Genomic DNA, 27,582 nt, shown 5'->3' on the forward strand with positions numbered 1-27,582 from the left:
GAAGAGTGCATGCTGGGGCATGAGGTAAATATGGCCAGTTGACTGTACTGATTTTATCAGGTTTGATTATTGTACTGTACAAAGTGTCTGAGATTCTGATCGTGATTATGCCAGTATAAAAGATACCTCCCTTATGAGGGTGTAGTTCAGATCCAGGATGGAGTTCTTTTTTATTCGTACACAGACTTCAATAATACAGAAGACTGGAGGGAAGTCTAATGTTTTATGGGACCATTGTGTTGTATCATTGGGCAGCCAGACATGAGAAAAACACTCACAGCCATTACCAGTTTGGGTTAAAATGGAAAATACAATGCAGCAGGCAACTATAGTAGAAAGGTATGAATGGTTCGGTACATAGAGTACTGGTACGATTGCAAGAGTCCATAGCACAGTGAAATGTCCAGTTCAGCAGTACAGTGGCCAGTGAAATAGTGGGGCAGATAAGAGATTCAGAAAAGCAGGGAAGATAAGGGAGCTTGAGTGCAGCCACACTTCTCAAGCTGTTTGCCTTTGGTTGGGAAGGACAGCAGTCTGCTATGAAGCTTATCTTCTCCTGGTGCTTTGGGGGAGTATCTGTGGTAGAACTGCTGAGGAACAGAAGTAACTTTCTAGCCTTGCACAGTCTGCACAAATGTGCATAAATCAGTGTTGATGACATAAATACCGTTCTCATAGTAGTTAGCGTTTTCCTTCCTACAGCTGTTCTGTAAGCCACATCATGGCTGTGATCTCTCTTTAGCAGAGATTTAATATGAGATAGTGTCAAAAGTAGAGAGCAGTGGGGAAAGAATCTGGGAAAACATTTGGTGGCTGCACATGAATGAGAGATTATGTTTCTTGTAAGCTTTTGATGTTGGGTGTCGCCAGATATCCCATACAATATGAAAACATAGTGTACTGACTGGGTAGGGCTTGGGAGGGGGCAGGGGTTTATAGGCCCAGGCTTTAAGGTAATACTGCAGATAGCTGAAGAGTTCGATTGATCTTGGGTAAATGGGCAGTGAAAGAAGCTGCTTCCCAGAAGAACGCAGTATGGGTGGAGAAAAAAAAAGAACTTAAATCTATGTTTGCACGTGTATGTGTGCTGCTAGCGTTGCTTTCCTCCTGTAATTGCTGTCTCTAACCTTATACTGCCAGAGAGTACTGCTTTATACTTTTAAGAGGAAAGTATCTGGTTTTGTACCATTTTCTATGCAGTGAGGCACAAAATGATTGATATGCAGTAATGTTTGCCTGAGACTGCACAGCCAAATTCCACACTGCTTGCTAACAGGAGAGTTTTGTCCTTCAATAGCTACACAGTAGTACTTCTGTTTTAACAGCTTTGGAGGAGCTTGCCATCAGTCGCCCTTTGCCTGGTGGACCAATTGCATTCCTGTAAAGCAGGGCTACTTTCCCAAATGACCTGATGTTTGAAATGCCCGTTAATTGCAGGTCATTTTAAATGCTACAGGATTGCTTCCTTCTCACAGTTCAACAGGCTGTAGATTCATCTAAAGTGAAAAAAGAGCACTAGCTGTAATCATAGCTGAAAACCAGTAAGTTTTCTCCAGAGTCTGCTGAGCTGCATCTAGGGTGGGAAGGGAAAGCAAGCTACTCTTGTGTGCCCCAGTTCTCAATGAGTCAAAAGTTCTCTCCTCTAGGAGAGAGAGGGCAGCATATAAATGTGCCAACTGAAGGAAATAATCAACACACAATCCAAAAAAACCTGTTTACCCTAAGGATCAGATTTTACTTTCGCACAGATTTCTCCTCTGCTGACTCCAGCGATGCTGTTCCTGAAGCGTTCTGGGAGGAGTTTCAAAGGTTCTGGCCCCGCAGGAGCTGCCAGTGTTTTGAGAGCTTTTGCAGTAAAGGAAGGCAAAACATCTTTCATTGAAGGGTTGGATTTCTTCTGAGATTGACTCAGAATCCCTGCTTGTAAATGTACTTGCTCTTCCTCATATAATGTTATTGGGGTGGATTTGCAAATTATGTCAATTTTGAATGTTCAAACAAAAAATTGCCTGTTGACAGAATTGGAGACTATTTCGTGTGCTGTCACATCATTTTTCTGTTAAACCTTGGCAAGTTATTTTGACCAATATTTTCATGGGTGCTTGATAATTTGTATTTCAACTCCTGATTTGGTACACGGTAAACCTGACTTTATGTTGCTAAGTCCCTGACACAAAATACAGCTATGAGTGCTTAGCACCTATAAAAAACCCAACAAACCTGGTCTTAAGAATTATAAATATCTGTTGCTGGTGACCCACCAGAAAACCCTGACCTTGGAAGACAGGGAATGGGTGTAAGAGTATATGATTTTTCAGGTTAATGATGTACTTACCTAGATGTCAATGGCACCTAAGCAGGGTATTTTTAATAGAGGGGGAAAATGTGAATGAGAAACTTTAATGGAGAAGCCTAGTAGCATAGGCTAATTCTGCCATCTTAAACCCCCTAGTTATTTGTGGAAACAACTGCATTTTCAATGCTGGTATTAATTTTTCTGGTCCTGTCAGGAAGGAGCTGCAACTTGCAGATATGCAGTCTCTCTAGTGAGAGAGATGACTGCACCTTCCCAGTGTCAGCTGATAAGCTTAGCGCTGATATCTGTGCAACAACAAAACCATACTGTGCTTCTGTATTCCTTGCGTGATCTCTCTGCTCTTTCTGTGTTTTATCATTGTGTAGTTGAATACACTGGGTATGCTGTAATTCAGACTGTGGACTTTAAAAATTACAATCAGACAAGTAAACAGAGCATAACAACTATGATCATCAATTCAAAACAGCTTGATTGGACCAGTGTCTTCCCATTAGAATGGGAAAAAAACTCAACCCCAAAACAAAGAGCTTTTTTACTGATGGCTTTGTGCCTTCCACAGGCTGATGATGTGTTTGATGTTATTGCTTGTGTTCTGAGTCCTTCCTACCATTTCTGATTTTACTGCTATTATCTGTCTGCTGCCATCATGATAATATTACAAACAAAATGTAGCAACATCTATAATTAGGATTGTTTGCACATTTTTTTCTTTCTATTTTCCATTTGACTCATGTTCCTAACTTTCTAAATCTTTCAATTTCCAAGTTGAGATAATCAAGGTCAGCCATTTCTGAGAGCAAGGGTGTTGTTTGTCCATTTAACAAAGGAAATTTTGATCTTCAGAGAAGATATATAAGAACAGCAGGGCTGGAAATTGAAATTTGGCAGCAAGAGAATACTCATAGAGGAGAATTCTTAGAAAAAACTCAAGCCTTCTTTCAAGAAAGATACCAACGTAAGGATCTTTAATAGCGACCCATTGGAAAATGCTGGCCTTGAAAGACACGCAAGATTATGCAGTTACTGAGCTAGCCATATCCATAGTTTAATGTCAGTAGAAGTGCTGAATAGACATAAAAATTATATGCATTGCCTTCTCTGGATGAATCACAAGAGAATGAATCATGGAAGTGACAGGGAGATACCTGACTTTAGTGTGACTCAGGAAAAGATGGGCAGGTTTAGCTCCTGAAAGCCACTGCCCTGAGGATGAGCTAAGACCTATCGGCACCCTTTAGCTGCCAGTGCCTGCAGCCCAACCTGGCAGGCTGACCACATCAGCATGCTACTGGGAAGCACCCACCGGGAGAAGCAGCATGGGCTGGCAACCTAGCTGCAGCAGCAGTAGTGTCTGGCAGAGGAGTGGTGCTGCCAGAGCCCAGGGCACATGTGAAACTTAGGAACATCTGGGAAAAGGTGAAGAACAGAGTGAACTTTTAAATACTGGACAGTACGTACTTACTGGGTTAGCTAAGCTGATGTTTGGTACCTGTCTCTTTGTAAGCTTGCCTCAAAGAGCACAGACATGGTTTTCTGCACAGTCAGTTCTGTGCTAGACCTTGCCCAAGCTGTGTTGCTATGCACAGGTGTTTGTTAGCGTGTCTGTTTGTCAGCAAAGTGTGACCTGTTGGTGTGTTTTGTATTGTCTAAAGTTGGAGCTCTTTGTGCCATTTTGTTTGCCGAGATCCTTAAAAGCATCCTCCTTTGTGTCGTCTTTTGGGGAGTGGATTCCCTTCTGCTGTGTTCCTCTGTAGCCCACTGTGATACCAGAGAGTGCTGTGTGTCCTTCATTTCAGGCACTGATTTTTAGATATGTGGGCAATTTGTGAGTTAATTGGTGATGCCTTTGTGCTGCAATTAACCTAATTATGGGTGTGATTACATTAATTAAACTCTTGTCCTGGACAACAGCTGTTTAATCATTTGCCTTCAGGCTCCCCCTCAGTTGGGGTCATTCTAAAACCTGCTGGTTTGGGTTGGCAGAGTTGAGTGGTGAGTGCGTGCTATTGTCACCAACAGTGCACAAACTTTTTCCCCTTTGGTCTTAAACTTTCTCTTTTAAAACCCTATTGTCAAACTCTAAATGCCATTGATCAACTTCTGTACTGTTGTTCTTTGAAGCTCTCGAAGGTATGACTCTTCTCTAGAGTGGTGGGAGAGAGTCTTTTTATACTAGTTTACACCTATTTGCCTTTTGGTGCTATGTGTACTTTGTGTTATGCTTATGGATGCTGTGCTGGATGCACAGACCCTGAGAGAAAAAGTCTTGCTTTGCTGCTGTAGGGTTTTTCTTTTTTTTCCCAGTACAATTAGCTGTTTTGCATGACAGCTTGTTTTGGAGAGCTGTTGACTTGTAAAGGGGCAGGATTTGGGAGCTGAGCCATAATGAACTCCATAGTCAGCTTTGGCAGAACCAGCAGTGGCATAGCATGATAGGAAAATGAAGGTGCTGGTTTGGATCTTTATGAGATATTCCCCTCTTTGGTAGCCATGGTGAAATAAGCAGTGAATTTTTGAGTTTCTGCTGTTTAGAAAGTCTGCAGAGGTCTGCTGCAAATCAGCAAGGATGTGGATTTTCCGTGGAAAGCACTTTTTAAACTTATTTCAAGGTAGAAAAGAAATGTAGCATCTTTGACTTCTTGGAAGCAGATAACGGCAGAGACACAGATTAAATCTTGCACTCTTCAGTTCTGGTTGCTTTTCCTTTATCTTCTGCACAGAGATATTGCAGTGGCTGTTAATTCTTATTGCAGAAGAGTCAGCGTAGTGGTTCAGTGTGTCAGCCGAAGGGTGCCTGACTGATGCTCTTCTTGGAGTACCTGTGAGGGAGAGAAGGACTCGGTCAGTGAAGAAGCTCCTTTCCTTCCCCACTCGTCATGTTGTCTAGTTGTTCATCTGTGTGAAAGCTCCAGCCTTTGAACTGACTTTTTAGACCAGATAACAGCAATCCAAACACAGTGCAAATGTTGGGCTGTTGAATGGGAGCCTGGTGATAGAATACCATTTAATGACATGGTGGTTTCTGTTAGTTCCTCTTGAACTGAGCAGCCTTCCTCAGGGGTACTTTGGCAGTACCTTAGAGGGATAAGGAGGTGTGGACATGGGGAGATGGTACTAGTTTTAGAAATGAGATGTGTTACACATAAAGCCAATACTAAAGGTTTGTGCCTAGAAGCTAAACATCAGAGATGGTAGCTAGGTTCAGCTCAGCCAAGCACCTGTAAGCCAACCACACTTGTGTCCCCTCACAGCAATTCACTGAACATACAGCTGGGAAGGCTGGGCAAGATTGTGGCTTTCCTGAAAGCAAGGAGAAATGTAGGTCTTCTGTATGGACTGTTAGCTGACAGAAAGCAAAGAAGAAATGGACACTTTAGCAAGAAAAGCCTGTAACTCTGCTGCAGTGAGTCCTGTGGCAACATTGATGCTGCTACACCTTTTTCACAATACCTCAGATCTTTTAAATTTGAGTACTTAAATTGCTACAACTTACTACAAAGTTAGTCCACAGCCTTGTAGCAATTGTAATAATTTACATGCCTATAAAAATTTCCATGCTGATTTTGTAGCATGTTTTCATCCAGTCTGTGCAGAACAGTGTCGGTGGCTGTAAATGAAGTGAAAAAGGAAAGTGGGCAGTTCCATGCAAATGTGTATTATATGTAAATGTAGAATTCCCTGACACTGCACAGCTAGCTTAGCTTTTAATGCTCAGGGAATGAGCAGAAAGAACTAATGCAGGAACTACGTTGTCTTAATGGTGGATTATTGGAATTGGTGAGACAAAAAAATAAAAAGGACAAATTTAGCTTGTGTGTGTAAAACAAGTATTTCTACTTGCTGATCACTTCAGTTTGCCCCCATTTTGGGGTTCTGGTCTTTTGGGGCATTCAGAAGCCCCATGTCATTTGGCTTGTTGCAACTGAGGGTGCTCTGCAGCTTGAAGTATCAAGCCTCAGGTTAGAAAGATTGCTTTTCAGAACTGAGAAGCATTTAAAATTGATGGCACTTTTACAGTGAATACCTTTCCAGAAGACTGAACAGCAGCAAGACTACAGAAGCCAATTCCTTTATACATTGCCTTACCCCTTGTGATTGCTGTGACGGTTAAATAACTTCAGAGTAGAAAAAGTTTGAATGGCATTTGCCTTGTGCATTCTTGTGCAGTGCTTTTTTAATGAGCTCCCACATTTCCAGCTTGCAACTTCTAGTATTTAAAGCTTTGTCTGTGCTTTCACTCTTATTTTAATGTTGAAGAAGTGTGGATTTTTTTCAAGACTTTTATTAACAGTTGTCCTTTTTGCATGGAGTATGAAACCACAGATTTAAGGCAAGTAAAGGTTTTATATTCATTGCAACTTAATTCTGTTCTAACTTTAGTCTAGCTGGAAGTATGAGTCTATCAGACAGTACAAGGGTAGTATAATACAGAAGGGAAAAAACCCTGATAATGAACACTCAAACATTCCAAAGTATTTTTTCAAACACTTCACAAAATATTTATAAATGTTCATGAAACTGCTGTTACAGCACATTCCGACTACCATACTGCTGTTGGAAACAGTAAAGGACGTTGCTCCTCTTCTAAGGCTGAGGAAGAGGAGACTGTATGCAGGTACCAGCAGAGGGAGTCAGGATTGGGCATTAACTGCTGGAGATTTTCAGATCTCAGGGGTCATTATCTGGAAGGAGAAACATATTCTTGATGTGTGGGGTGAAGTATAAAAAGACTTCCTTTAAGAATCTTCTGTGTGATATACATATGTGTGTTCTCCCTCCTGCACTTGGGTTAGGAACATGAAAACACATTCCAGTCAAAAATGGTTTGCTGAGCAATTTCCCTCTTTCCTGTGCCCTCCTCAGACCACACTAATATGAAGCATGGAAGGGGTAGCGTTTAGAACTGTTTGAGATTTCACATCTCTGCCTTGTCAGTGGTAGAAAAATAACGTCAAATAGGAAAGGCTCCTAGCAAGATGGATCTACACAGCTGGGGAGGAAAAAAGGTTCAAGATACTGGCAGCATACTCAGAAGAACCAATATCTCCTCTCCTTCCAACTGTGAAGCAGTGATCTCTAGATGGATGGATGCTGTCCCTGATGGCACAGTGATGAGGAGAACTTGGGCAAGTGAAATGCTGTTTAGAGACTTGTGGCTGTGCAGAAGCTCTTCAAGTTCTTTTCTGCCAGTCTGCAGAGTAGCACAAAGGACTCTATCCCTCCTTTCCATACCCTGCTTGTGACAACCTGTTTACTTAGGCTTTGTATGAAGGATACTGTTAGGACCCAATATTTTTGTTCTTTTTAGTGCCCTCTGCGATAATCTCTCTGGATATGTTGTCTGCTCCCCTTGGCTTGTTCTAAAGTGTTTATTCTTTTGTCTTTCTGACTTATTGCCTAAATAGAAAAAAATGAGAAATGGAGAAAAAAATTATAGAGTATTTGCTTTAAGATATTAAAAAAAGAGCAATTTATTTTCATTAGCTTCTAGCAAAGACAACATTCTCACCATACTATTTGTTATTACAGGCAGTGTGTTTCTCTGGTCTGCTTTGCACAGTCTAAAGTGTCTTGCATTGCAGTCACAATGCTGACACACTCTTCAGGCAAAGCTTTTAGGGATGCGTGTTAGCCACAGCTCAGCCTACTACTGCTGCATTTCACTTACTGATCTTAGTGAATGTCGTCCTAACTGAAACAGTTTCTTCATTAAGCGGGTTTTTGGTACGATTTCTTTTTCCTGGAGAAATGGAGATTCACCCAGAGACAGTGTTTCTGTTTTCTCCTAGGAGCTGGTTACTAAGTGTTCAGAGAGAATCAGTGCTTGTTATCCTCTAGAAGCTGCACAAGGTTCTGGACACAGAAAATGGGTGTTAAGGCCTGCGAAGGAAATAAGCTGATAGGCAAAGGGCAAAGCAAAAGGTGGAAAAAAACCCTGCTCCATATCTTATCAGTGCTGAAAAATACTGCAAATACAGTGCAAGAGCCAGTGGGGGCTAGTGCATCGGGGAGAGGACCGGAGTTGGCAGGTTTGGGCTGAGTTCCCAGCTCTGTCACACACCCTCCCGTGTGACCTTTTGCAAACTGCTCAGTGTGTCTGCTTTGCCTGCCTTGCCTCTCTAAGTCTTCACATCTTGCTAGTACAGAACGTCTTTTACTGTGCTCTGTACATACCATACCACTGTGTAGCTACTTCCTCCCTCTGCAGGGCTACTGAAGTGTGTCTTTTTGACTTTGAGGATATTGGTATCAGTAACGGCAAGCCTGTCCAGAAAACGGGACATTTAAACTCTCCCTGTATTTTTCACCAGTTCAGCTATCGTATGGTGCTTTGTACTCCACGTTCCTAACCTCACCTACATTTCATTTTCTGCTCTTCCATCCTGCTCTTACTTATTTAGGCTTGCATCCCTGTCCCTCCCCTTCCTCTCCTCCTCCAACCTGTGAAGACTCCTTGTTCTCTTGACCATCTAATTTAACATTGATTCCCTCCTAGTCATTAGGCTTCTCTATTGAGGCCAAGAAGGTCTAGCAGCCTCTTTGATGGGTCTGCTAAGCTGTTGATTTAAATTTTGCAGGCTCTGTGATGCAGAGAGACTGCTAAATCACTGCTCCCATGACAGGTTTCTGAAAGGCTGGAGGAAGACAGAGTGTTGAATAGAAAATTGGAAGAGGTGAAAGAAAACAGGAGGGGAGAACTTCTGGAAGGAAACCCAAAGAGTAATTTTGGGCCAGGTAGATGACAAGAATTTGACAGGGGGCAATGGTTTAGAGAAGAGTATGTGTGTACATGTGGGGTAGATGGAGAAGGGCAGGATAGACGGTTATCCATCAGAGGAATATTTGTCCGAGGGAGCTGAAACCATGGTGACTGGATCCTGAATGCTCAGCATCAGGAATGATCTTTAGGGACAGCTGCAAAGGACGCTTATCCAGAAAATCTAGCTGTGTGGTTTGCAGGTAGACGCTCTTATTTTTTTAAAAAACAACAAAACAACAAACCAAAAACCTAGAGGAAAAAAAAAAAACACCCAGCGCTGAGGCTGTGTACCATTCAAAGCATGTCAAGTGAGCTTGACATAAAAATATTTTAATAGCCCTGTGCTCATATGCTGATTGATTACAGCAACAGATCAAAGATAAGTATTCTGTCAAGAATCATTAATATCTGTCAGCCAGCCAGTAGTAGCTATATAATATCAAAATTCGAGCTGTTGAAAAGCATTTTATCCTTGCCTTGTTCCTAAGACCAGTAAATGAATATTCACAGTAGCACGCACAGCTTACAAACGGTTCTTCACATAGCTTTTAAAAGATGAGCACGCAGGTTATTACCACAATTTGTTAAGTGCTAAAATGAGTTCCTGCATTTTTACTTCTTTATAGTTTGATAACTTCAATGCCTGTAAATGACATGGAATATATTCACCACAATTGTTTGGCCAACTCCTACTGTTAGTCTCCAATTACTGTATGAGCTGTAAGATCTTCTTGTTGTCTTCATCAGTGGGAAGGAAGAATTTAAGAAGATCTGATGCTACTTAGGTGATACTGCATGTGGCAGAGAATTACAGAAGGCAAGTTCTTCAGTGCTTAAACAAGGGAAAGACTGATAACTGCAAAAACTCTTCTTCTGGAAGTCCTCTGATGTTCTGAAAATTATCCCCAATCTGCAAGAATTGTCAGGGAATGCTTCCTTAATGACTCTCTTGGGACTGCTGCTGGATTAGGCTAGATTCAGTGTTGTGTCAGCAGAGAGTAGGGATCTGAACTGTCAGAACTTTTCGTTTTGGAATCCGAAGATCAGGATTTAAGTTCAGGAGGAGCCATTGTTCTCCTATTATGTGTCCTGTATCACAGTGATGAACAGCTTACCTTGAGGTTTGACTCCTGATGATGTGCTAGGGCTACCTTAAACTGAGATTCTGGCTACTTTCACCAGTTGCTACAGCAACCTTATATCCATCCCTGTGGTTCCTAAGACTTTGTTGATGCACACATGTGAAATCGCTTAAACCAATCTTAGAAATTACCTTTTTCCTAGGATCTTTTGGGAGTGCTAGGATAGTAGGTGTTCTCCACCTGCTGGGGCTGGCCAAGTAAAGCTTCCTGGAGCATGCCTGCCAGAAAATTCATTACTCTGTGCAGAGGTGAAAGTGGATAGGTCTGTGTTTATGGCCACAGATATCTGCCTCTCCCCCATTCTAATCAACTACTTCACGGTTAAAAGGCTCCAAGGATATGGAAATGTTTGGTTCATATACCTGCTGCATTTATGGAGACTGGAACAGGTCTAATAGTAAAAACTCTTTTCCTCTCCTTTCTCTTTCTTTCAAAATAGCCAGTCACCTAAAGGTGAAGGAACACTACAGGAACATGGGAGACCTCAGTTCAGGTCTCTACTCCTGCACTGATATTTGAAACACAGGCCTGTTGTATCCCAGATATACATTGGTTGCAGGGGAGTATAGTTACAGTCTTCCCTAAATCATTCTTCCCTAAGCAAGGAAAATCTTTGTGTGCCTAACTACTGGATAAGGTTTGTAGCTGCAAATTATTGACAGAGGTATTTCATTACATTTGAGAGTTTTCTGTACTTTCTATTGGCCAGCTTCAGTTTATTAGCATCTGCAAATGCCATTCTTGTGTGCCTCACTGGTTCAGGCACTGCACAAGCAGTATAGTTGTCTAAAAAGGTCCCAGTGGGATATTACTACATCACTACTTCTGACTATACAAGTTTGTATATGTGCAAATATATTCGCATTTTATGCTGGCTTGCTAACAAACTCACCAAAGCACAAAACACAGGTACCTGACATTTTTTAGATGTCAGATGATGTCTGTGTAATGTTTACTTTAAAAAGAAATTATGCAATAACATCTACCCCTGAATATAATTATGTATCTTTTTTAGAAGTTAGGTGTGGAGCTCCCAGCTGTATGCGTGCTTACCTTTACTGCTACTTTTGGTCCTGCTGACTTCTAATAAAACAGCAGAGTCAGCCTGGAAGACAAGCACCTTCAAGATTGGAGCCATAGGAACAGTAATGATTACCCATTTCTGAAAGTTGGGCTATAACCCTCTTCACCACTCCAGAGGAAAGTATTCTTCTCACATGCAGTCATCCATGGTTTCTCATTAAAACCTGAACAGTTGCTTCAGTTATTTTTTGATAAGCCATATGCGTCTTCACTAACCTGTCATTTCACTCGTCAGGAAAGCAGGCCCCCTAGAGAAGCAACTGTTTATGAGCTTTTCCCATTTCACATTCCTGTACATACTGTATGTACCTATTGATTTTTGGTCTGCAAGCACATCTGTGATTAGTGTGTGGGAGGAGCGTGACTCAGACCTAGTCATTCCAGTGACAACTAGTCTTTATCACCTCAAATTAGTCTTCATCTGTGCATGTCGTCTTTGTCTCAGACCTCATTGGCTTACTCAACATGATTAAAAACTTTGGTATTCTTATTTGTGTTATAAACACCATTAAATATTTGTAACTATTTAATGACACCAGAAGGTGGAAGCTTTTGGACCAGTTTGTCTTTAGGTTTGTTTAGGAATTGTTTGAAAACCCTGTATGGAATATAGTCACATAACTTGTTTGTACTTGTTGCACCCAGAAGTAAAAGAGGTGCATGTGCAAGATGGGATTGGCGGGTCACTCAGTGTTGGCTGAAGAGCGTCTTGCAGTCTTTCTGTGATTATTGAAGTAACACCACTCCAGGAGCCTGGCTTGCCAAGGTTATTGCATAAGAAGCTTCAGGGCCTGAGCTGCGGGGAAGCAAAGCAGTCAGGTACAGCACAGTCCAGTTAAGTGCAATAACTTTAGGAGCTTAATTTCACAGCAAAGTTGATCTCAACTGAGAATTAATTGTTGTCCTCAGGTATCCATTCATCCTGTTGGGTGCAGATGTACTCCTAACTGTAGCTGGCTGGCCTGTCAACTGAAGAGGCTTGACAGCTCCTCAGTCATTAACACAACCCCTCTGTGCAGCCAATGTGTAGATCACTGGTTGTTTTGCAGTGTGACCGCTTGGAGTAAAGTCAGATTGAAGGGTGCTAGTGAGTGTAAGCCAGGTAAGCTACAGAAGACCCAGGCTTCATCTCAATGACATGCTTCCTGTTGTTTTGAGGGTTTTGTTTAACTCGTTTTTGGTTTGGGGACAATGCAGTTAATCTGGAGAAGTTACGTCTCTCTGGAGTCTGTGGGACAAGGGATGTGCAATTTTTACATCAGCTGGCTGGGTGAGGCCAGCACTCTACCACCCACCTCTGGTTCACTTCACAATGAAACCATAGTACCTTCATCCCACTCTGCTTTTCTATTGGGATAATTTATAGGCATTAAAACTTTACTTTTTCTTTTGTTCTCAGAGAAGACAATGCCTAAAAAAAGACTGTGATGTACTTGCTACATAGACAGCAAAAACTTTTGTAAGTCAGTGTATGGAAGTTAGTGGTCGAAGAGAGCTTCTTTGTCTCAGTGTTTCTCCTAACTGTGTCCTTAATTTTAATCACAGACATACATGCTCACACCTGTGGAGTAGTGTTTAAAGCCTATGTTTCAGTGCATAGCTGAGCTGAGGTTTTAAGCCTAATGAGAAGTGAGATCACTGCAGCCTCAGGGGGGACCTTGGGTCCTTCCTCCTTGTAGTCTTACTAGTGGATTCAGATTTGAACATACTCAGCAAGAAACGCAGCCAACTACCAATTTCCCACATGGGCACTCTGGTGGGAGTAGAGGGAATCTACCTGAATTCATTTATCATTGGGAACAAAGGATTACTCTAAATATTTCCTCAAATGTAAGATATCTTAATTAAATGAGGTCTGGAGCAATGACCAAAAGGAATCACACTGCAGAATGTTGCTTGGGCAGCTGTCAGCAAGTGACTTTAGCCATCAAACTCTTGCGTTGCATCAATGATGGGGGGAAGTGGAGTCCAGAATTCAGTATGCCTAAATGCTAGATGATGGCTTTGGTGTGCAAAATTCAGATCCAGTTCTGAACTCTCAAAGGCCACAGGTAGGTTACTGCAAAATCAGGCTCAGGAATTGTCAACAGGAATGGGCCTGAGCCAGCAGTACAAAGCCCAGCAGAACGTGTGGCAGCATTGTAGGGAAAGGGCCAGAATGTTTGTATAAAAGGCTGTCTCCTTGAGCCTCTCTAGATTTCCCTCCTGCAAGGCTTTGTGGAAAACATCATACAAATCATAGGGGAAATAGAGTAGATAGAGGAATCGGAAAAACTACTTATGTAAGCAGTTTCACATGAAAAGGGAACAACTTTTCCTTTGTATTCACTGCTTCCTTTAATCTTTTCCTAACTGTTTTTTTATGTGTAGCTCCATTTCAGTAATAGATGTAAAAAAAAAAAAAAAAAAAAAAAGAGAGAAAAAAGAGAGATTTTGCTTCTAATTGGGGGTAACCATTTCAGGTAAGTTGAGGGTAGATAAAAAACAGCTTTCAAAGCAAAAGCCTTCATATTGGTGCAAGACAGTAAAAACCTAGAAGCAGTATCTGGAGATTTAATTTTAACCAAGTAATTGAAAATGGCCATGCATTACCCTGTATAAATTGTAGAAGAAAAATGATGCCTTTAAATGGCTCAGTCGTCATTTAAATGGTGATCTGTTCATTAGTGCTGGGAAATGAAATGGAAATCCATTTCAATTTTCTAGACAATTTAAATTTTATTGTCCATAAAATTCTACAAAACAGTAAAATAGTGTCCTTTCTTGCAAATTGCAGAGGATTTAATCAGATTTTGCCATTTTAATAATTCTCATCATGGTAAAACCTGCTAGTGAATACATTGAGCTGAAGTCATCCCTTGTTGATAAAAGTGTCCCACTGGTGAGTCTGGCCCCGTATGTTTGGAATACAGATGGTTTTTGCAGCTGTAATCTGTTTGTACAGTTAGTTTCCTCTTGATAATCAAATTTGCTTAGTCTAGAGCAAGGCTTAGCATTCACTGAAGTACACATGCTTAAAACATAGAGCATCATCAAGATCCTGCTCCACAAATAAAACCTTTTATGACCCTCCTGAAGATGTTCTGATAAATATCTTGTTCTTTACAGGAATTGTAGTTGTTTTAACTAGTTGTGAAAATCAGTACATTTCCTGGCCATTCTGTCTTACCTTATCAGAGATGAATCTATCTTGTGGGGGATAAAACATGGAGAGGTAACTAGAAAGTGCCATTTCTGTGGAATTATCTTCCTTTTTCTCTAGTCTTACCTTTGAGTAATCGTGCTGACGTTTCCTCTTGCAAATCATCTTGCCTTTGCTCTTGCTATCCCATATTGGTGTATTTTGACTGAAATAAAATTTGATTCTGCAAGGAACTTTCTGTGGACTCATTGATTAAACTGTAACAGTTCTTAGAAAGTCTTTTTGGTATCAAGGGCTAAGGCCCTAATTTCAATTAATTACTAGGCATTACTGTGTTTGCAGTTAGTCATGGCTATCTGGCAGGTTTAAGTTGAGGGAGAACATATCTTCATATCTGGTTTATGATGCACCTTTGGATGTAAAATGATGTTATCCCATTGGGATTAACCAGTCAGTGGAAGTACAGGGCCTTGCAGAAATATTGATGCCTTCAGATAATTTAAGTGAGAAGAATCAGGTGAACTCGTTGGTCTGTAAGTGCTGTTTGTTTATAGAATAGGAACATGCAGCCCTGTTTCCCTGAAGGGTGAGAGAAGCTTGTGGTTAGGGATTTCAAAGACTACCAGCTTGAAGTCTCTCTGTATCCAGGATGCTCTTCTCTTTAATTCTGTTCAGTGTCATGCTTGTGTCGTCTTCTGTTGGCTTCCCTTTACAGCACAAATGTAATGTATAACCAGACTCTTAATCCTTAATTTTGCAACCAAGAACACATCCAAGTCCTCACAGACTAGTTCCGACTTGTTGTGCATCTGATTACTTTAGTAATCTGCTTTTCTGCAAGCATATTGGCTGCAGTGGAGTCTGTGGCTGTCATTAAATCCCCCACTGGATGACTGTCAGTGCCTTTCAGTGTAAATATAGTACTAAACTGTAGCTGTCAAAACTAATGAATGATGAGTTTTGTGAATCAGAATTCTTGCCATTTTACTTGTTTGAAGACTTCTTAATTAGCCAAAATCCAGACTTTGCAGTGTTAATTAGTGGGATTGTGTTAATTTAGTCAGGTGCTGCTGTACAGAGGTAGGACCCTTGGCCCTGGAGGTAATAGCCACCCTTCCTTTGTACGGATTGCCGGGGGCCCTTCATCCTCTCTTTTCATAAGCAGGCTCTTGGATTCAAGATCCAGCCTTTCATAGAGTGCAAACTGGTGTTGGCCCTTCGCTGTGAGTTTAGAGAGAGCTGTTTGTGTTGGAGAGCTTTCTTGCAGGGCTGATGCTGAAGTTTGTTTTATTGGCTTTTATTCACTTTGGCTCTGATTGCTCCTCTGATCAGTTTTGGTCTGTGTGTTTTCCCATGCTGTTTATCTCGGCCCAAACAAGCTGAAGACAAAAGCAAAACCTGTTAGAGATTCGTGCTGCTGCTGATGCCCAGGCTTGTGAAATTCTTGTGAGCCAAAACACTTGTGATTGCTGCTACCAGCTGTGTGGGTGCTACCAGATCAAATCAAAATAAAAAGAAGTCAGTTTTGAAGCATCCTTAGGGATGCTGGAATTCAGCACCTTTGGAAGGTTTGGTGTTTTACCAACACTTACCTCTCTTCTTCCATATTAAGCCTTAAACTGGCAAAATGTAAGTGGTTTCAAGTCCCTGAGGTAACAGGAGGTTATTCGCCTGTGGGTCTGTGCTGCTGTAGTAGCAGTCTGCTTTTATTTTGTAGAGTTAGGAAAGGGTGTGAGGAGAGAAGCAGCGGGAGCTGTTTGTGGTGTTTGTTCCATAGCTTTTCTTAACTCTTCCCTTTCTGCCCTTACACACTGCAGACAGCCTATTTTAAGGTGCACAGATGTTTCTACTACTGTAGTCCTTGGTAGTTGCTTAAGTGGCTTCTTAGAGCAGCTGTTCCCTTGTTTATGTCTCTGACTTTCATTTCATTGCAGTTCTTGGTTTTTTGGTGATGGGAAAAGGAAAAAAAAATCATGTCTCTGATGTTCTTTAGCCCTTATCAACTGTGTCCTCACTGGTGGCCTATCCTTCTGCAGGGGAGACATTTCCATTGTAGCTGGAGCCCGTGTGTGGTCCTTGCATATCCCATCTGTCATCAGCAGGGTGATTTCAGCAAATGTGATGCTGAGTGTGAGAAGATTTGCAGTAGGATTTGACTAAGAGTTTAATAAAATTTGCCTGTGGTCTCTCATCTTTCATCCCAGAAGTCAAGTGGTTCTGCCACATAGCTTGATGCTCATGTCCCTCATGGCCTATTCAGGCTTTCTGCTTTGCTCTTTGCCATTGAATTGATTTTCAGACTTGCTCAGTTGATAGTAGTATGCCAGTTCTTTGATCTTTGCCATTGCTACTGCCTTGCTTTTGCTTGTGGGGTACCTAAGCTGAGGTGCAAATTACAAGCTGATGGAGTGAAAGAGGAGGGAGGTGGAGCAGTGTATCCGTTCAGTCTGGGAGAATAGAGAGCTGTGGGAAGAGGAGGATCAAAGTCACTGAAACAGCATGGGGGAGAGCTCCTCTGGGAATTTACTTTCACTTCAAAAAATGTCTTTTTCCCCAAGTTGTGAAATTCAGGAATTGACGTACGTGCTAAGAAGATAGTAGCAATTGTAATTTGTTTCACACCATGTGAAAATGTTATGTAACTGTATTACGAATTTTCATAAAGTGCATAATATTAATTGACCTATTAGATTATGGCTAAGTTGTTTACATTTATTATTTACTAGCTAAACGAAATTATATCTCTATACATTGTATTAATAAAAAAAGATAGATAAAAGATTGCAAATAGGAAACTTTATAATATACAAAGCTTCCTAAGAAGTAGCAGATTAAGCAGCTCTGTATCTGTCAATAGAAAATGGGGCAACCTATTAAAATGCTGTACTATTCTAGAAGGTTATACAGATACTCGATAAGTAAATCTTACTTTAGATGCTTTGGTTTCAAGTTGCAAGTTCAACGATTCTGTCAAAACTTGTGCTGTAAACAATTCGTTGATAGATACCTGTTCAGTTTGGTATTTGCTTGCAGACTGTAATTAACAGTTCAGCATTTTTCTTTTAACTGCATGCTCTCTACCCATAAGCAGGCATAATTACCACTAATCAAGACCCCTAATCTCAAGCAATTATAAGCTCTTACATTGTTCTAATTGCACATTTAAAAACAATGTGTTTTTCTCATATAATTATGTTATAATCCATACAATTATTAATTTCTGCTTTTCTTTTTATCTGATCAATGTTAATTTTGTGTGACCTCACAACATGTTATCTGAAAAATGCCTGTGAGGCGTGCAATTTTTGTGGTTGATTCATGGTTATGTTTCGTCTTCGGTGCGAAGTAATATAGTGCAACATGTTTTCAAGGCTGTGCTTTCTCCCAGCCATCTATGAACTCAATAATTTGTTGTAAACTAGGAACTTGTTAATGAACCAAAAGTGCGATTACATATTTAATTCATCTACTATTTGTAAATCCAGGTGCTTGCTCTTTGAATGGTATTTAGGTTAGAACAGGCTACTCCTTAAGTATGTAAAAGGGTTTTGTTTTGTCTTTTTAATTGTTAAGTGGAACTTACATGCAGACCAAGAGACTTTCTGGATCAGCTTTCCAGAAAGTGAAAATGAAGGCAGTTCAGTTTTAGAAAGCACTGCAAGTCTTGGCGGCAAGATGTAAGAGGTTGTTCACTAGTTGATGTTGGTCTCACTTGTTGCTGTATAGTTCTTATGCACACATTTTGTATGCAAGGGCTTTGGATGAGTGCATTTTGAACAAATCATCATCAATCTGATGATTCATCTCAGGAACCGCATGCAGCACTTACATCTGTAATTGGGGTAATTGCAAACCTCTCATTCTTACAGATAGAAATTCTTCCTCTTATAATTCTAAAATCAGATCCCAGATCTTTTACTGTGGTAGCTGAGACCTACACTGACTTGTATTTATTTCTCTATTCTTATTTGTTACATCATTAAAAGTAGCAGATGATTTGGTGACCTTTCCAACCTGTGTCTGACCTTCATGATTCACTTGTGCGGGTAATTGGCTATTGAAATTACTATGCTTTTATCTTTGACGTTATTTAAACACTGGTTTAAATGGGGTGACACAGACTGCATTGTAAATGGGTAGCCACATTGTTGGGGACAATGTGTTTTTCTTTATCTATTGTCAGAAAAGAATATTAATGTTGGGGGGGGCTCTATCTTTTCTGAGGGATCTTGACATTCATGGAGAGGAGGTGTTTGCTGTCTGCTTGATGTACTGCAGCTTTGTATGCAGTGTTAGAACAGGCTATTGCTTGTTCTGCCGAAGAAATTTTCTCCTTGGTTGATGTGTAGGCATGGTTGCTACAGGCTTATTGTTGGACACAGTTCCTCAAAAACCACCTCACAGCCCCCATCCAGCTGATGCATCCAAGGAAGCTGTTGGGGTCAGATCAATTTGTGACCTTTCTGCATGGTGCACTTGTAGCCTTGCTTGAGCTGAATCCATCCCACACACGGGCATTTCCCCCTCCCATCCTCCTACACCCTTTAAAATACTTTTCCTTAATTCCTGTGATCCCTACACATAGGACTGCTAAGGAGTTGAAAGATTCTACAGAGTCTGTAGGGCAACACTACGAACTCTGGTCAAGGGCTCCAGGGACCTTTAGATGTTGGCATATGACCTGCACTGTTGCTGTTACAAGGCAGTGGTCTAATGCTGGTGTTCAGTCAGTCTTGAAACAAGGATTTGGATATTTTGCTCTGTTATAAATTGCCCAACTTTCTTCCTGTAGTAAAGCATGTGTTTCTGAAATCTTTCTGAGGCTGCAGTGTACTGCAGTGGGTTCATTTCATTATTCCTTTGAAAAGAAGGAAAGGTACACAGCTAGCTATTTCTATGCAGAAGAGGTCAATGTTTAATATGCTAATGTATCTACCTAAGATTAGACTGCAAAAATCCTTGGCTTTAATGTGTCTTTAATAGTAATGAAGTGGTTAGCTAATGATAAATTAAGGATGGTAAGTTTGGGCATTTTTTCTTTTTTTAAAATTAATGTAGGCAGGAATAATTTTTCTTGCCAAGATAATTGTCATACTGGAGCATAGTAGCTGCAATTTGCAGTGGAAATTGCTCTAGGACTGCTTGCCTCATAATAATAAAAATGAAGAACGAAATTTGTGGTTTTTCTTTAGGCTTCATGTATCTGGACAGTAATGGGACAGAGTGGGGACTCCATTTTATCTTTGCTGGCATAGGGCTATATGTCCCACGATACTGAACCAGCAGGTCTCAGCTGTTCACCAGAGAGCAAGAGATAGTTGTATGCGCACAAGTATGGTTGCCCAGAAATCTACAGATAAGAATTTGCTTGTGACCCTCTTCCTAATCTGTCACCTATTTTCAGTGTTATACTGGCTGGCAGGATAATGATGTTTGTGGATGCCTTGCACTGCTGCAGCGTCCTTCCAGTGGGACTTCGCAGTTTTGGAGGCCCTGGGTCGATTTCTTTTAGGGAACCTGGTAAAAGTCCATGTAAGTAGGGCCTAAGGTGGCAATATTGTAGGGTTGTGTTTGCATCTGCATAACAGAAAGCAAAACAGGATGTAGTTAGGGAAAGGTAATGATGTTCAAATACAAAATACTCATGGATTAAGGAGTATTTGTAGTAAATCTGGTTTTTAAAGCATTTCTTCATTCTTCAGTACTCATTGCATTAGACTTGCCAGTATGGTTTAGCTCAGGATATCTGCCTGTAACACTGACCTGAATAAATAGCTGCATTCTCAAAGGAATGAATGGGATGAGGAAATATATTTTTTAAATTTTTGTATAAATATGAATTCTCAATTATTTATTTTTATCTCTAGTGGAAGAGATACTGACAATTGGGTGCCTGTTTTGGGGGACAGGAAATGATAAAGAGGAAGAACTTCCTCAGCAAACCAGAGCACTTACTGGTGGTTATCAGCTCATCTGCTCTCTGACTGTTCCTCTCCCTCTACAGCCAGCCTCTCACTGACCTGAATCACAACATAGGAAAGCTCCCCTTGAGGCTTCCTTGTCCTTCCCTTTCATTCAGGGCTGGTCTGGCTGGAAGAGCCTCTGCAAGCCATCAAAACGTGACCATTGAGACTTCCACCAGCCTGCCGTTCTGTCTTGGGCTTTGGCAGGCAGACCTTCTCAAGTCCTGCGTGTTTTCATCTGCTTCTCTCCACACCTGGAAGTACTGCCTTTTTTTCTTTCTCATGTTTATTCTTAAACCTGTCTTGATAAACCAGCTGGCTTTATAACTGTGCTGAATGAAGTCAGAAGAGCTGTGCAGCATTTGGTCTGTGTTTGAGGGCTCTACCTCTTGCCTAAGGCCTTGCTTTTCTTCCTCTTGAAGAATATAAAACATAGTGTGAGTTTTTATGTATTATTAAACTTACATCTATAAATCACTGACACATGGTAGCTGTTTATTACTTATTCCATCTTCTGCTTTGATGCATTGTTGTTGTCACACTGGGGTGGGTAATGATGACTCTGCTTACTACTGTGGTAATGCACTTAAAGCTTGGAAATTTGTCACTGATGGCATTTCAACACAGGTGCTATAAACCAGAGATGAAATTTTAAAGTATTTGCTGTCAAGCTATTTGTCTTAAAATTCTTCTGTCTTCTGTTGTGGTTTTGCAAGGGTTTGGATACTACTGCATTGTTGTTTGGACAAAGACAAGTAGTTGTGTTTCAGGAACTCTGTGTTACAGGACTTGCCATCACAAAAGTGGTGGTGGTCCTCAATTTGTAGTGCTGAAGGTGACCTATAAAATGCTTGTGCTCATCAGGCCTTCCTAACAAAGCACTGATATTGCATGCATTTCTATGGGCCTGGCATTCCCAGTCTTAAAGCACAGCAGAACACAGAGTGATCATCACAACTTATTATGTATTATATCTGTTGTTTTTCTTCTTTTTTACAGCCCTTCTGTATGCAACCATTTTTGGTAATGTGACAACCATATTTCAGCAAATGTATGCTAATACAAACAGATATCATGAAATGCTGAACAGTGTCCGGGACTTTCTAAAGCTCTACCAGGTCCCTAAAGGACTGAGTGAACGTGTGATGGATTACATCGTTTCCACCTGGTCAATGTCCAGAGGAATAGATACTGAAAAGGTAAGTAAATTAAACTTGCAAGGAAACAAGTCACATCCTGAAAGTATTTCGTTAAAATAAACAGGAGGTACTTTCTTAGTAAAGAAGACAAATATTCTTTAAATAGTTCCAAGTAGTAGCTTCCCTTGATTTTAAACTTTCAAATACAGCATTTCACCTATTTTGTCATACTGACATATGTTAGTGGTAAAAGTATGTATGTGTTGCTGGTGATATGTCATGAAATAGTATAAAGATGAAGGAAAGACCTTGGTTTTCAGTAAACAAAGAAAATAACTAAACAAAAAGTTCCGAGTTCTAACACAACCTCAGAATTTCTTCAAATGAGATTTTTTTGCAATATTTCTGTTGTGTGAAGTTGTTTGTAGCTCTGTGCTCAGTGGTGCCCATTGACAGGACAAGAGGTAACGGGCACAAACTTGGTCATAGGAAGTTCCGTCTTAACATGAGGAGGAACTTCTTTACTTTGAGGGTGGTAGAGCACTGAAACAAGCTGCCCAGAGAGGTTGTGGAGTCTCCATCTGGACCTGGATGCATTCCTGTGCAATCTGCTCTAGGTGAACCTGCTCTGGCGGGGGAGTTGGACTAGATGATCTCCACAGGTCCCTTCCAACCCCTGTCGTTCTGTGGGCCTGAATACAAACTAAAATTTGTTTTGTCTTCATAGAATTTGAATGTAATAGTCTGTGTGCAGGTTAAAGCTATTAATGAAAGCTGGAAGTCATTACTGTAATAATAATGTACTGTTTGAAATCTGCCTTATGTGAGGCAAATGTTCAATGAGTTAGGATGATAATAAGTAAATTCCCATTGTGTCTTTTAAAATAATAAATGGCCCTTTACCAGAACAAATGTATAAAAGCAACTACTTGATGCTTTCATATTAGTTGTCAGCTTTTATGGAGATAGATACTTGGTTTTCTTCTGCTTGAAAAGAGATGTGATTTGTGGGATGGTTCATTCAGGAAATCATACCAATGCTCTGGTCACCAGCCTTCTGGTTGGCAGCTTAATTTAGTATTCTAAACTGTAGATGATGCAGTTAAAGAATAAACAATCTCATTTCTGTCTAGCTGTTAAAGCATTGTTACGAAAGAGTAGCACAGATGTGGTCTTGCATTGGGCTGTCTGGAGACCAATGGGTACACAGGGTACTGTTTGCTTTCCTAAATGGTCTTCAGTGTATCTGCCGTTTAGATCCCAGACCATGATTCTGGGAAGCACTGTCTGTCATACTAGCTTTCAGAAAGAAACGGTATTTTAGTACTGGATAGTGCTGATTAGAAGCCGCTCTGCCTGTTTTCTCACAAAATATCTTTGTGTTGGGTTATGAGTTTGAGGCAGGTACATTTGGGGAAGGTGGAGAGACAACATCTGAGGATACATAGTGTATGCTGGTGCTTTCCTTCACCCCTCCAGTACAAGCTCCTCTCATCATTTTAACAAAGCAACAAGAAAAAATTGCTATGTAAAACATGTTTGTTTTAGCTTATCTTCAAAGTTCATTCTTGGCTTCCTCTGGTAAGGAGATAAATGCTTTAGGAATGCCTTTGGAGACAGCAGGATAACCAAACCAAGCACAACTCACTCTAGCCTTTGAGAATTACTTTAATAAACAGGAAAAAATGTCTCCAATTGTCAGGACATCAAAGAGCGTAATATGGTGTTGATGTCAATAATTGGTGTGTTCATAGCTGAACTGCCACTAGTGATGACTGTGAAACGAAGAAATCAACTTTCATCTGCATAACAAAAACTAGCAGGTATAAGAGGTATAAGACCGACTAATGGCTGTGCCAATCCATAAACTCCCAGGTCTGAGCTCTGTTGGTTTGATGCCTGTGTATAACTTCTAGGATGTCATGCAATGAATGAAACATGTATTGCTCCTGTGACAGACCAGTGGTAGCTGTGCTGCTGTGTAATGCAGTGCAGCTTTCTACAGATGAGGCAGATATTTAAAGATGAACTTAGCACAGAATCAATCTTCTTGCTGTTTTGAAGGCCACAAATTTGTCAGTTCAGTGTTAACTGCAGGCATGCCAAGGATTGAATAATCAGCTAAAAGTGAAGTCTGTAAGTCTAGAAAATGCCAGTATAACAAAATTTAACCAAGAGCTGCTGAAAGATTCTAAAATTAATCCATGAAGATATGTTTCTTACCTCCGATACAAATGAAAGTCTTCTGCTGTTTGTCTGTAACTTTCAAATGTCCTTAAACACTCTTTGTTTTTGTGAAATCAGGAGACAACTTCTCTAAATGGAGAACAGAAAATGACTTAACTTCCTCTTAGACTGAGAAACCAAGGATTTTTTGGATAAGAGCCTCATTTTAAATATTCTCTTGTATATTCACATTTTCTTACTCCTCTTTTTATTAAAACAACCCTTTTTGTGTGTGATATTCAAGTAACTGTGAAGTGTATGTGTGTGTAATTCCAGTGCTAAACTTTGGCAAGCATCTGCTTGCCAAAGCAGAATGTTTTTGTTGCCAGAGTAAATGAGATCATTGCAATGACAGCTATGGCTACTGCCTGTGTTCCATGTTAAATGCTGGTCTTGCTGCCCCATCCCATTCTTGTGAGCCTGGAGAACTGAGAACTGGCAGGTTTGGCTGCCTCTCACTGCAGGGCAGAGAGAGATCATCCGTGAGCGCCCTACACTTAAGCACTATAGAAATCTATCTCTTTCAGAAGTAATATCCGTAATAGCAGGTCTGCTTGGAGGTGGGCCAAAGATGATAATGTTGGTGGTAGAGTCATTTGCCGTTGGAGTAGCAAGTGTAATATCTGGAACCAGTGCCGTGCACAGAGTATGAGCGTGGTTCTCTGCTCAGATCTTACACAGAGCCCTGTTGTGAGGTGTAGGTATAGCCATAGTGCTTCCTGTGTTACCTTTTATGTTTTCCAGGAGTATTTGCATTGAAGCAGCCATCTCTTTCCATCCAGGAAAATGTGTGGGAGTAACTCTGACGCTCACCCAGAGTGCTCCTTAATTGGATGGAGTAGTTCTTACTGAGAAACAAAATGAGGCAGAATTATACTACTCAATGTTTTTCTCAGATAATACATCCTGAGATGTACTTTATCACAGACTGTCCTTCAAGGATTTTGTCATCCCAAAACCCTGCTCATGTTATGTATTTCCAGTGTTTTTGCCAGGAACTTTTAATCTGTACATGCAGTAATAATTCTGTATTCTTTCCACTTGGTTGTCTGTATTATATTAAAAACCTTCAGAAATGGCTCTGACTGGTACCCGCTGTGCTAAGTGTCAGTTTGTGTACCCTTAGGAGCACACATCATGAATTACCATGAGGAACATTGCGTTTGGAAGATCAAAAGTTGCTCAACAATATATTACCTTAAAGTCTCTTCTTCTGTGAAGAAGAAACCTGTTACTGGCACTGAGGGGTGAATTTGAATACCTGCAAATCTCAATATTATGAGTTAATGAAACTTTAAATAACCTTTTTTTTTTTTTTTTGCTAAAGGGATATGAGATTGCACTTCCCCTCTATACAATATTTCTCTCACTTGAAACACATAATTTGTGCAGGCTTTTCATGGAATATGCCTATGAAAAGAGTGACCTACCCACTAGAAACAATTCTTCATGAATCTCTTCTCCACCACTTACTGTACTGCTGTTCTCTTAATTTTATTGTCTTAAAAACCTGAGGCCTTATCCTGGTAATTCAATATCCACCAGAACATGTTGCTGAGATGAAAATGTTATTTTCTTTCAGGTATTGTGGCTCGTGTATAAATAATACAACAATAAATGTACAGACTGAGATTAGAAATTTTATATGAAGGAGGAAAGTAGTTCTTAAACCCTGTGTAGTGAACTAGGGATAATCACATGGCACATATAAGCCATGCTTAGGAATTGATTGCCTGATTTCCTTCTCAGGTTTTGCAGATATGCCCTAAGGACATGAGAGCAGATATCTGCGTGCATCTGAACCGCAAAGTTTTCAAGGAGCACCCAGCCTTCAGGCTGGCGAGCGACGGCTGCCTTCGAGCGCTTGCCATGGAGTTTCAGACAGTGCACTGTGCCCCGGGAGACCTGATCTACCACGCCGGCGAGAGTGTTGACAGCCTTTGCTTTGTGGTTTCGGGGTCTTTGGAAGTAATCCAGGATGATGAAGTTGTTGCTATATTGGGTGAGTTTCACAGCTGATAATATGCGTTGTGCACAAATACAGATGCATAGAGCATTTTTATAGCCTCTTCTACTCAAGCACTTAACTCATTCTTTAAAAAGCTTCAGTCAAGTTAGGTTTGCCACAGCCTGCTGGGGTATATTTTAATAACTCGTCAGCTGTATGGTGTTAGATGTTTATTGTCTGGAAAAATCAAAAGACAGAGGAAAAAAAACTTGCTTAATGTCATGCAGGAGCATTGCATAGAGTCATTGACTTGTCCTTCTTGTTCCACATAGGTAAATAGGAAGGGCAGTCATCTCATCTCCAGATTGCTTCAACCCTATTTCTTCTGGTCAATAGAGGCTGTACTGGAGCCTTGGGATCCTGGTCATTCTTGGGGTTCTCCCTGTCTTGCCACATCTCTTTTCATTAGAAATTCCATTGAGGACTTCAGAAAACTTATTTTTAAAGTGCCTGGCTTCCCTGCCTCCCTCCCACCCCCCGATAATAATCCACTTTTGCTGAAAATTTTCCAATTAGGTTTATTTAGGATATCATGTTGAAATAATATTTCTCTCTTTTACAGTCAAAGTAGTATAAAAATATAGAGCCAATTTGTGTTAACTTGGAATGACAGCTTTAGGTTGGAGGCATTAAAAAGAAGCTGATAGTGGTGTGAACAACATTCTGAGGCAAAGCTAGGAGAAAAGAGTGTGATAATCCAATAGATGTAGATGAATCATGGGGTGTGCTGAAGCATTGAGGAGGTGATACTTATCATTTGATTCTGTCAGACCCTTTTGTGATAAGGTAAATTCTCACGGTGGCTTAATCCAGTATCTGTCACTCATAGCAGCCCGGAAAAAGAGAAGAAAACAGCTTGGTAATCTTACTCTTTCTGAACACATACACCCAACTCTCCTAAGAGGAATGTCTACTGGAAAATAAGGGGCTGATAAATATGCTGAGTTCATTTTTTCTCTACTTCTGAATAAGATTGTATATATAGCATAGGATGAATTTAGTGTCCTGGGGAATCAAGTTAATAATATTTTGTGCCACACAAGAAACTAAAAAGTTGAAAAGTAGGGAGATAACTGATTCTTTTTTGTTCTGGAATCACCTGTGCTGTTCAGTGCTATATGATACTAGGAACTTCTGCTTTTCTAAGTTGCACATCAAGAACTTACTACCTTTTGCCGTGTTGAACTCTCATGAATTAACACAGCAATTGTAGAACAAACTAAAGCCTCCCAGTTTGTGTCACCTTTTATCCCATAATGCCTCCTCCTGTGTCCATCACAAGAAGAAAACCTCAAACCATCTTGCTGCTCTATTTAATCAGTATAGGTAAAAAGCATTGAAATAGGATTTTTAAAATGTCCTTTATAGATACAGATTTTCTCCTCATCTTTACCAATAACTTCCATGTTTTATCATAATACTTGCTTTAGAAAACACTCGTCCTAGGTTTTATGATTCTATCAGTGTTAAGGAAACCTGAACCACTAATCTCTGCTGCTGCAGAGTGATAGGTAAAGGAGGCTGATCCCTTGGTATCTGAATGAATAGAAATTTTTTGTTATTGCTGTTCTCCTGGGACAGTAACTGTTGATCCTCTTCCCTCCACACCTTTATTTTTTTGGAATTTAGAGCCAGTTCTCTGGCTCGCACTAAAGCTGATGAGCTCTGTCATTTTCTTTATAAATATTGTAATCAGAGAGGAAAGTAAAATGAAATGGGATCTGTTTGCGATTCTGTGAGATTTCGTTTTGGATAAATGTCTATCAATTTTTGTGTTTCAGTTTCTGGACTAAGGAACCCCT

General features: G+C 40.5%; 1 protein-coding gene across 1 annotated transcript in view; it reads left to right on the forward strand.

The window, feature by feature from the left end:
* KCNH1 (potassium voltage-gated channel subfamily H member 1) overlaps window positions 1-27,582 on the forward strand; it is a 186,391-nt gene that overhangs the window by 68,351 nt on the left and 90,458 nt on the right. The window contains exons 8-9 of the mRNA XM_059833561.1: window positions 21,407-21,606; window positions 25,522-25,774. Of these exons, the coding sequence (XP_059689544.1) occupies window positions 21,407-21,606; window positions 25,522-25,774 (453 nt within the window). The remainder of the gene's footprint in view (window positions 1-21,406; window positions 21,607-25,521; window positions 25,775-27,582) is intronic.

Source organism: Gavia stellata, chromosome 2 (genome assembly GCF_030936135.1).
Source record: "Gavia stellata isolate bGavSte3 chromosome 2, bGavSte3.hap2, whole genome shotgun sequence".
Lineage (NCBI taxonomy): Eukaryota > Metazoa > Chordata > Aves > Gaviiformes > Gaviidae > Gavia > Gavia stellata.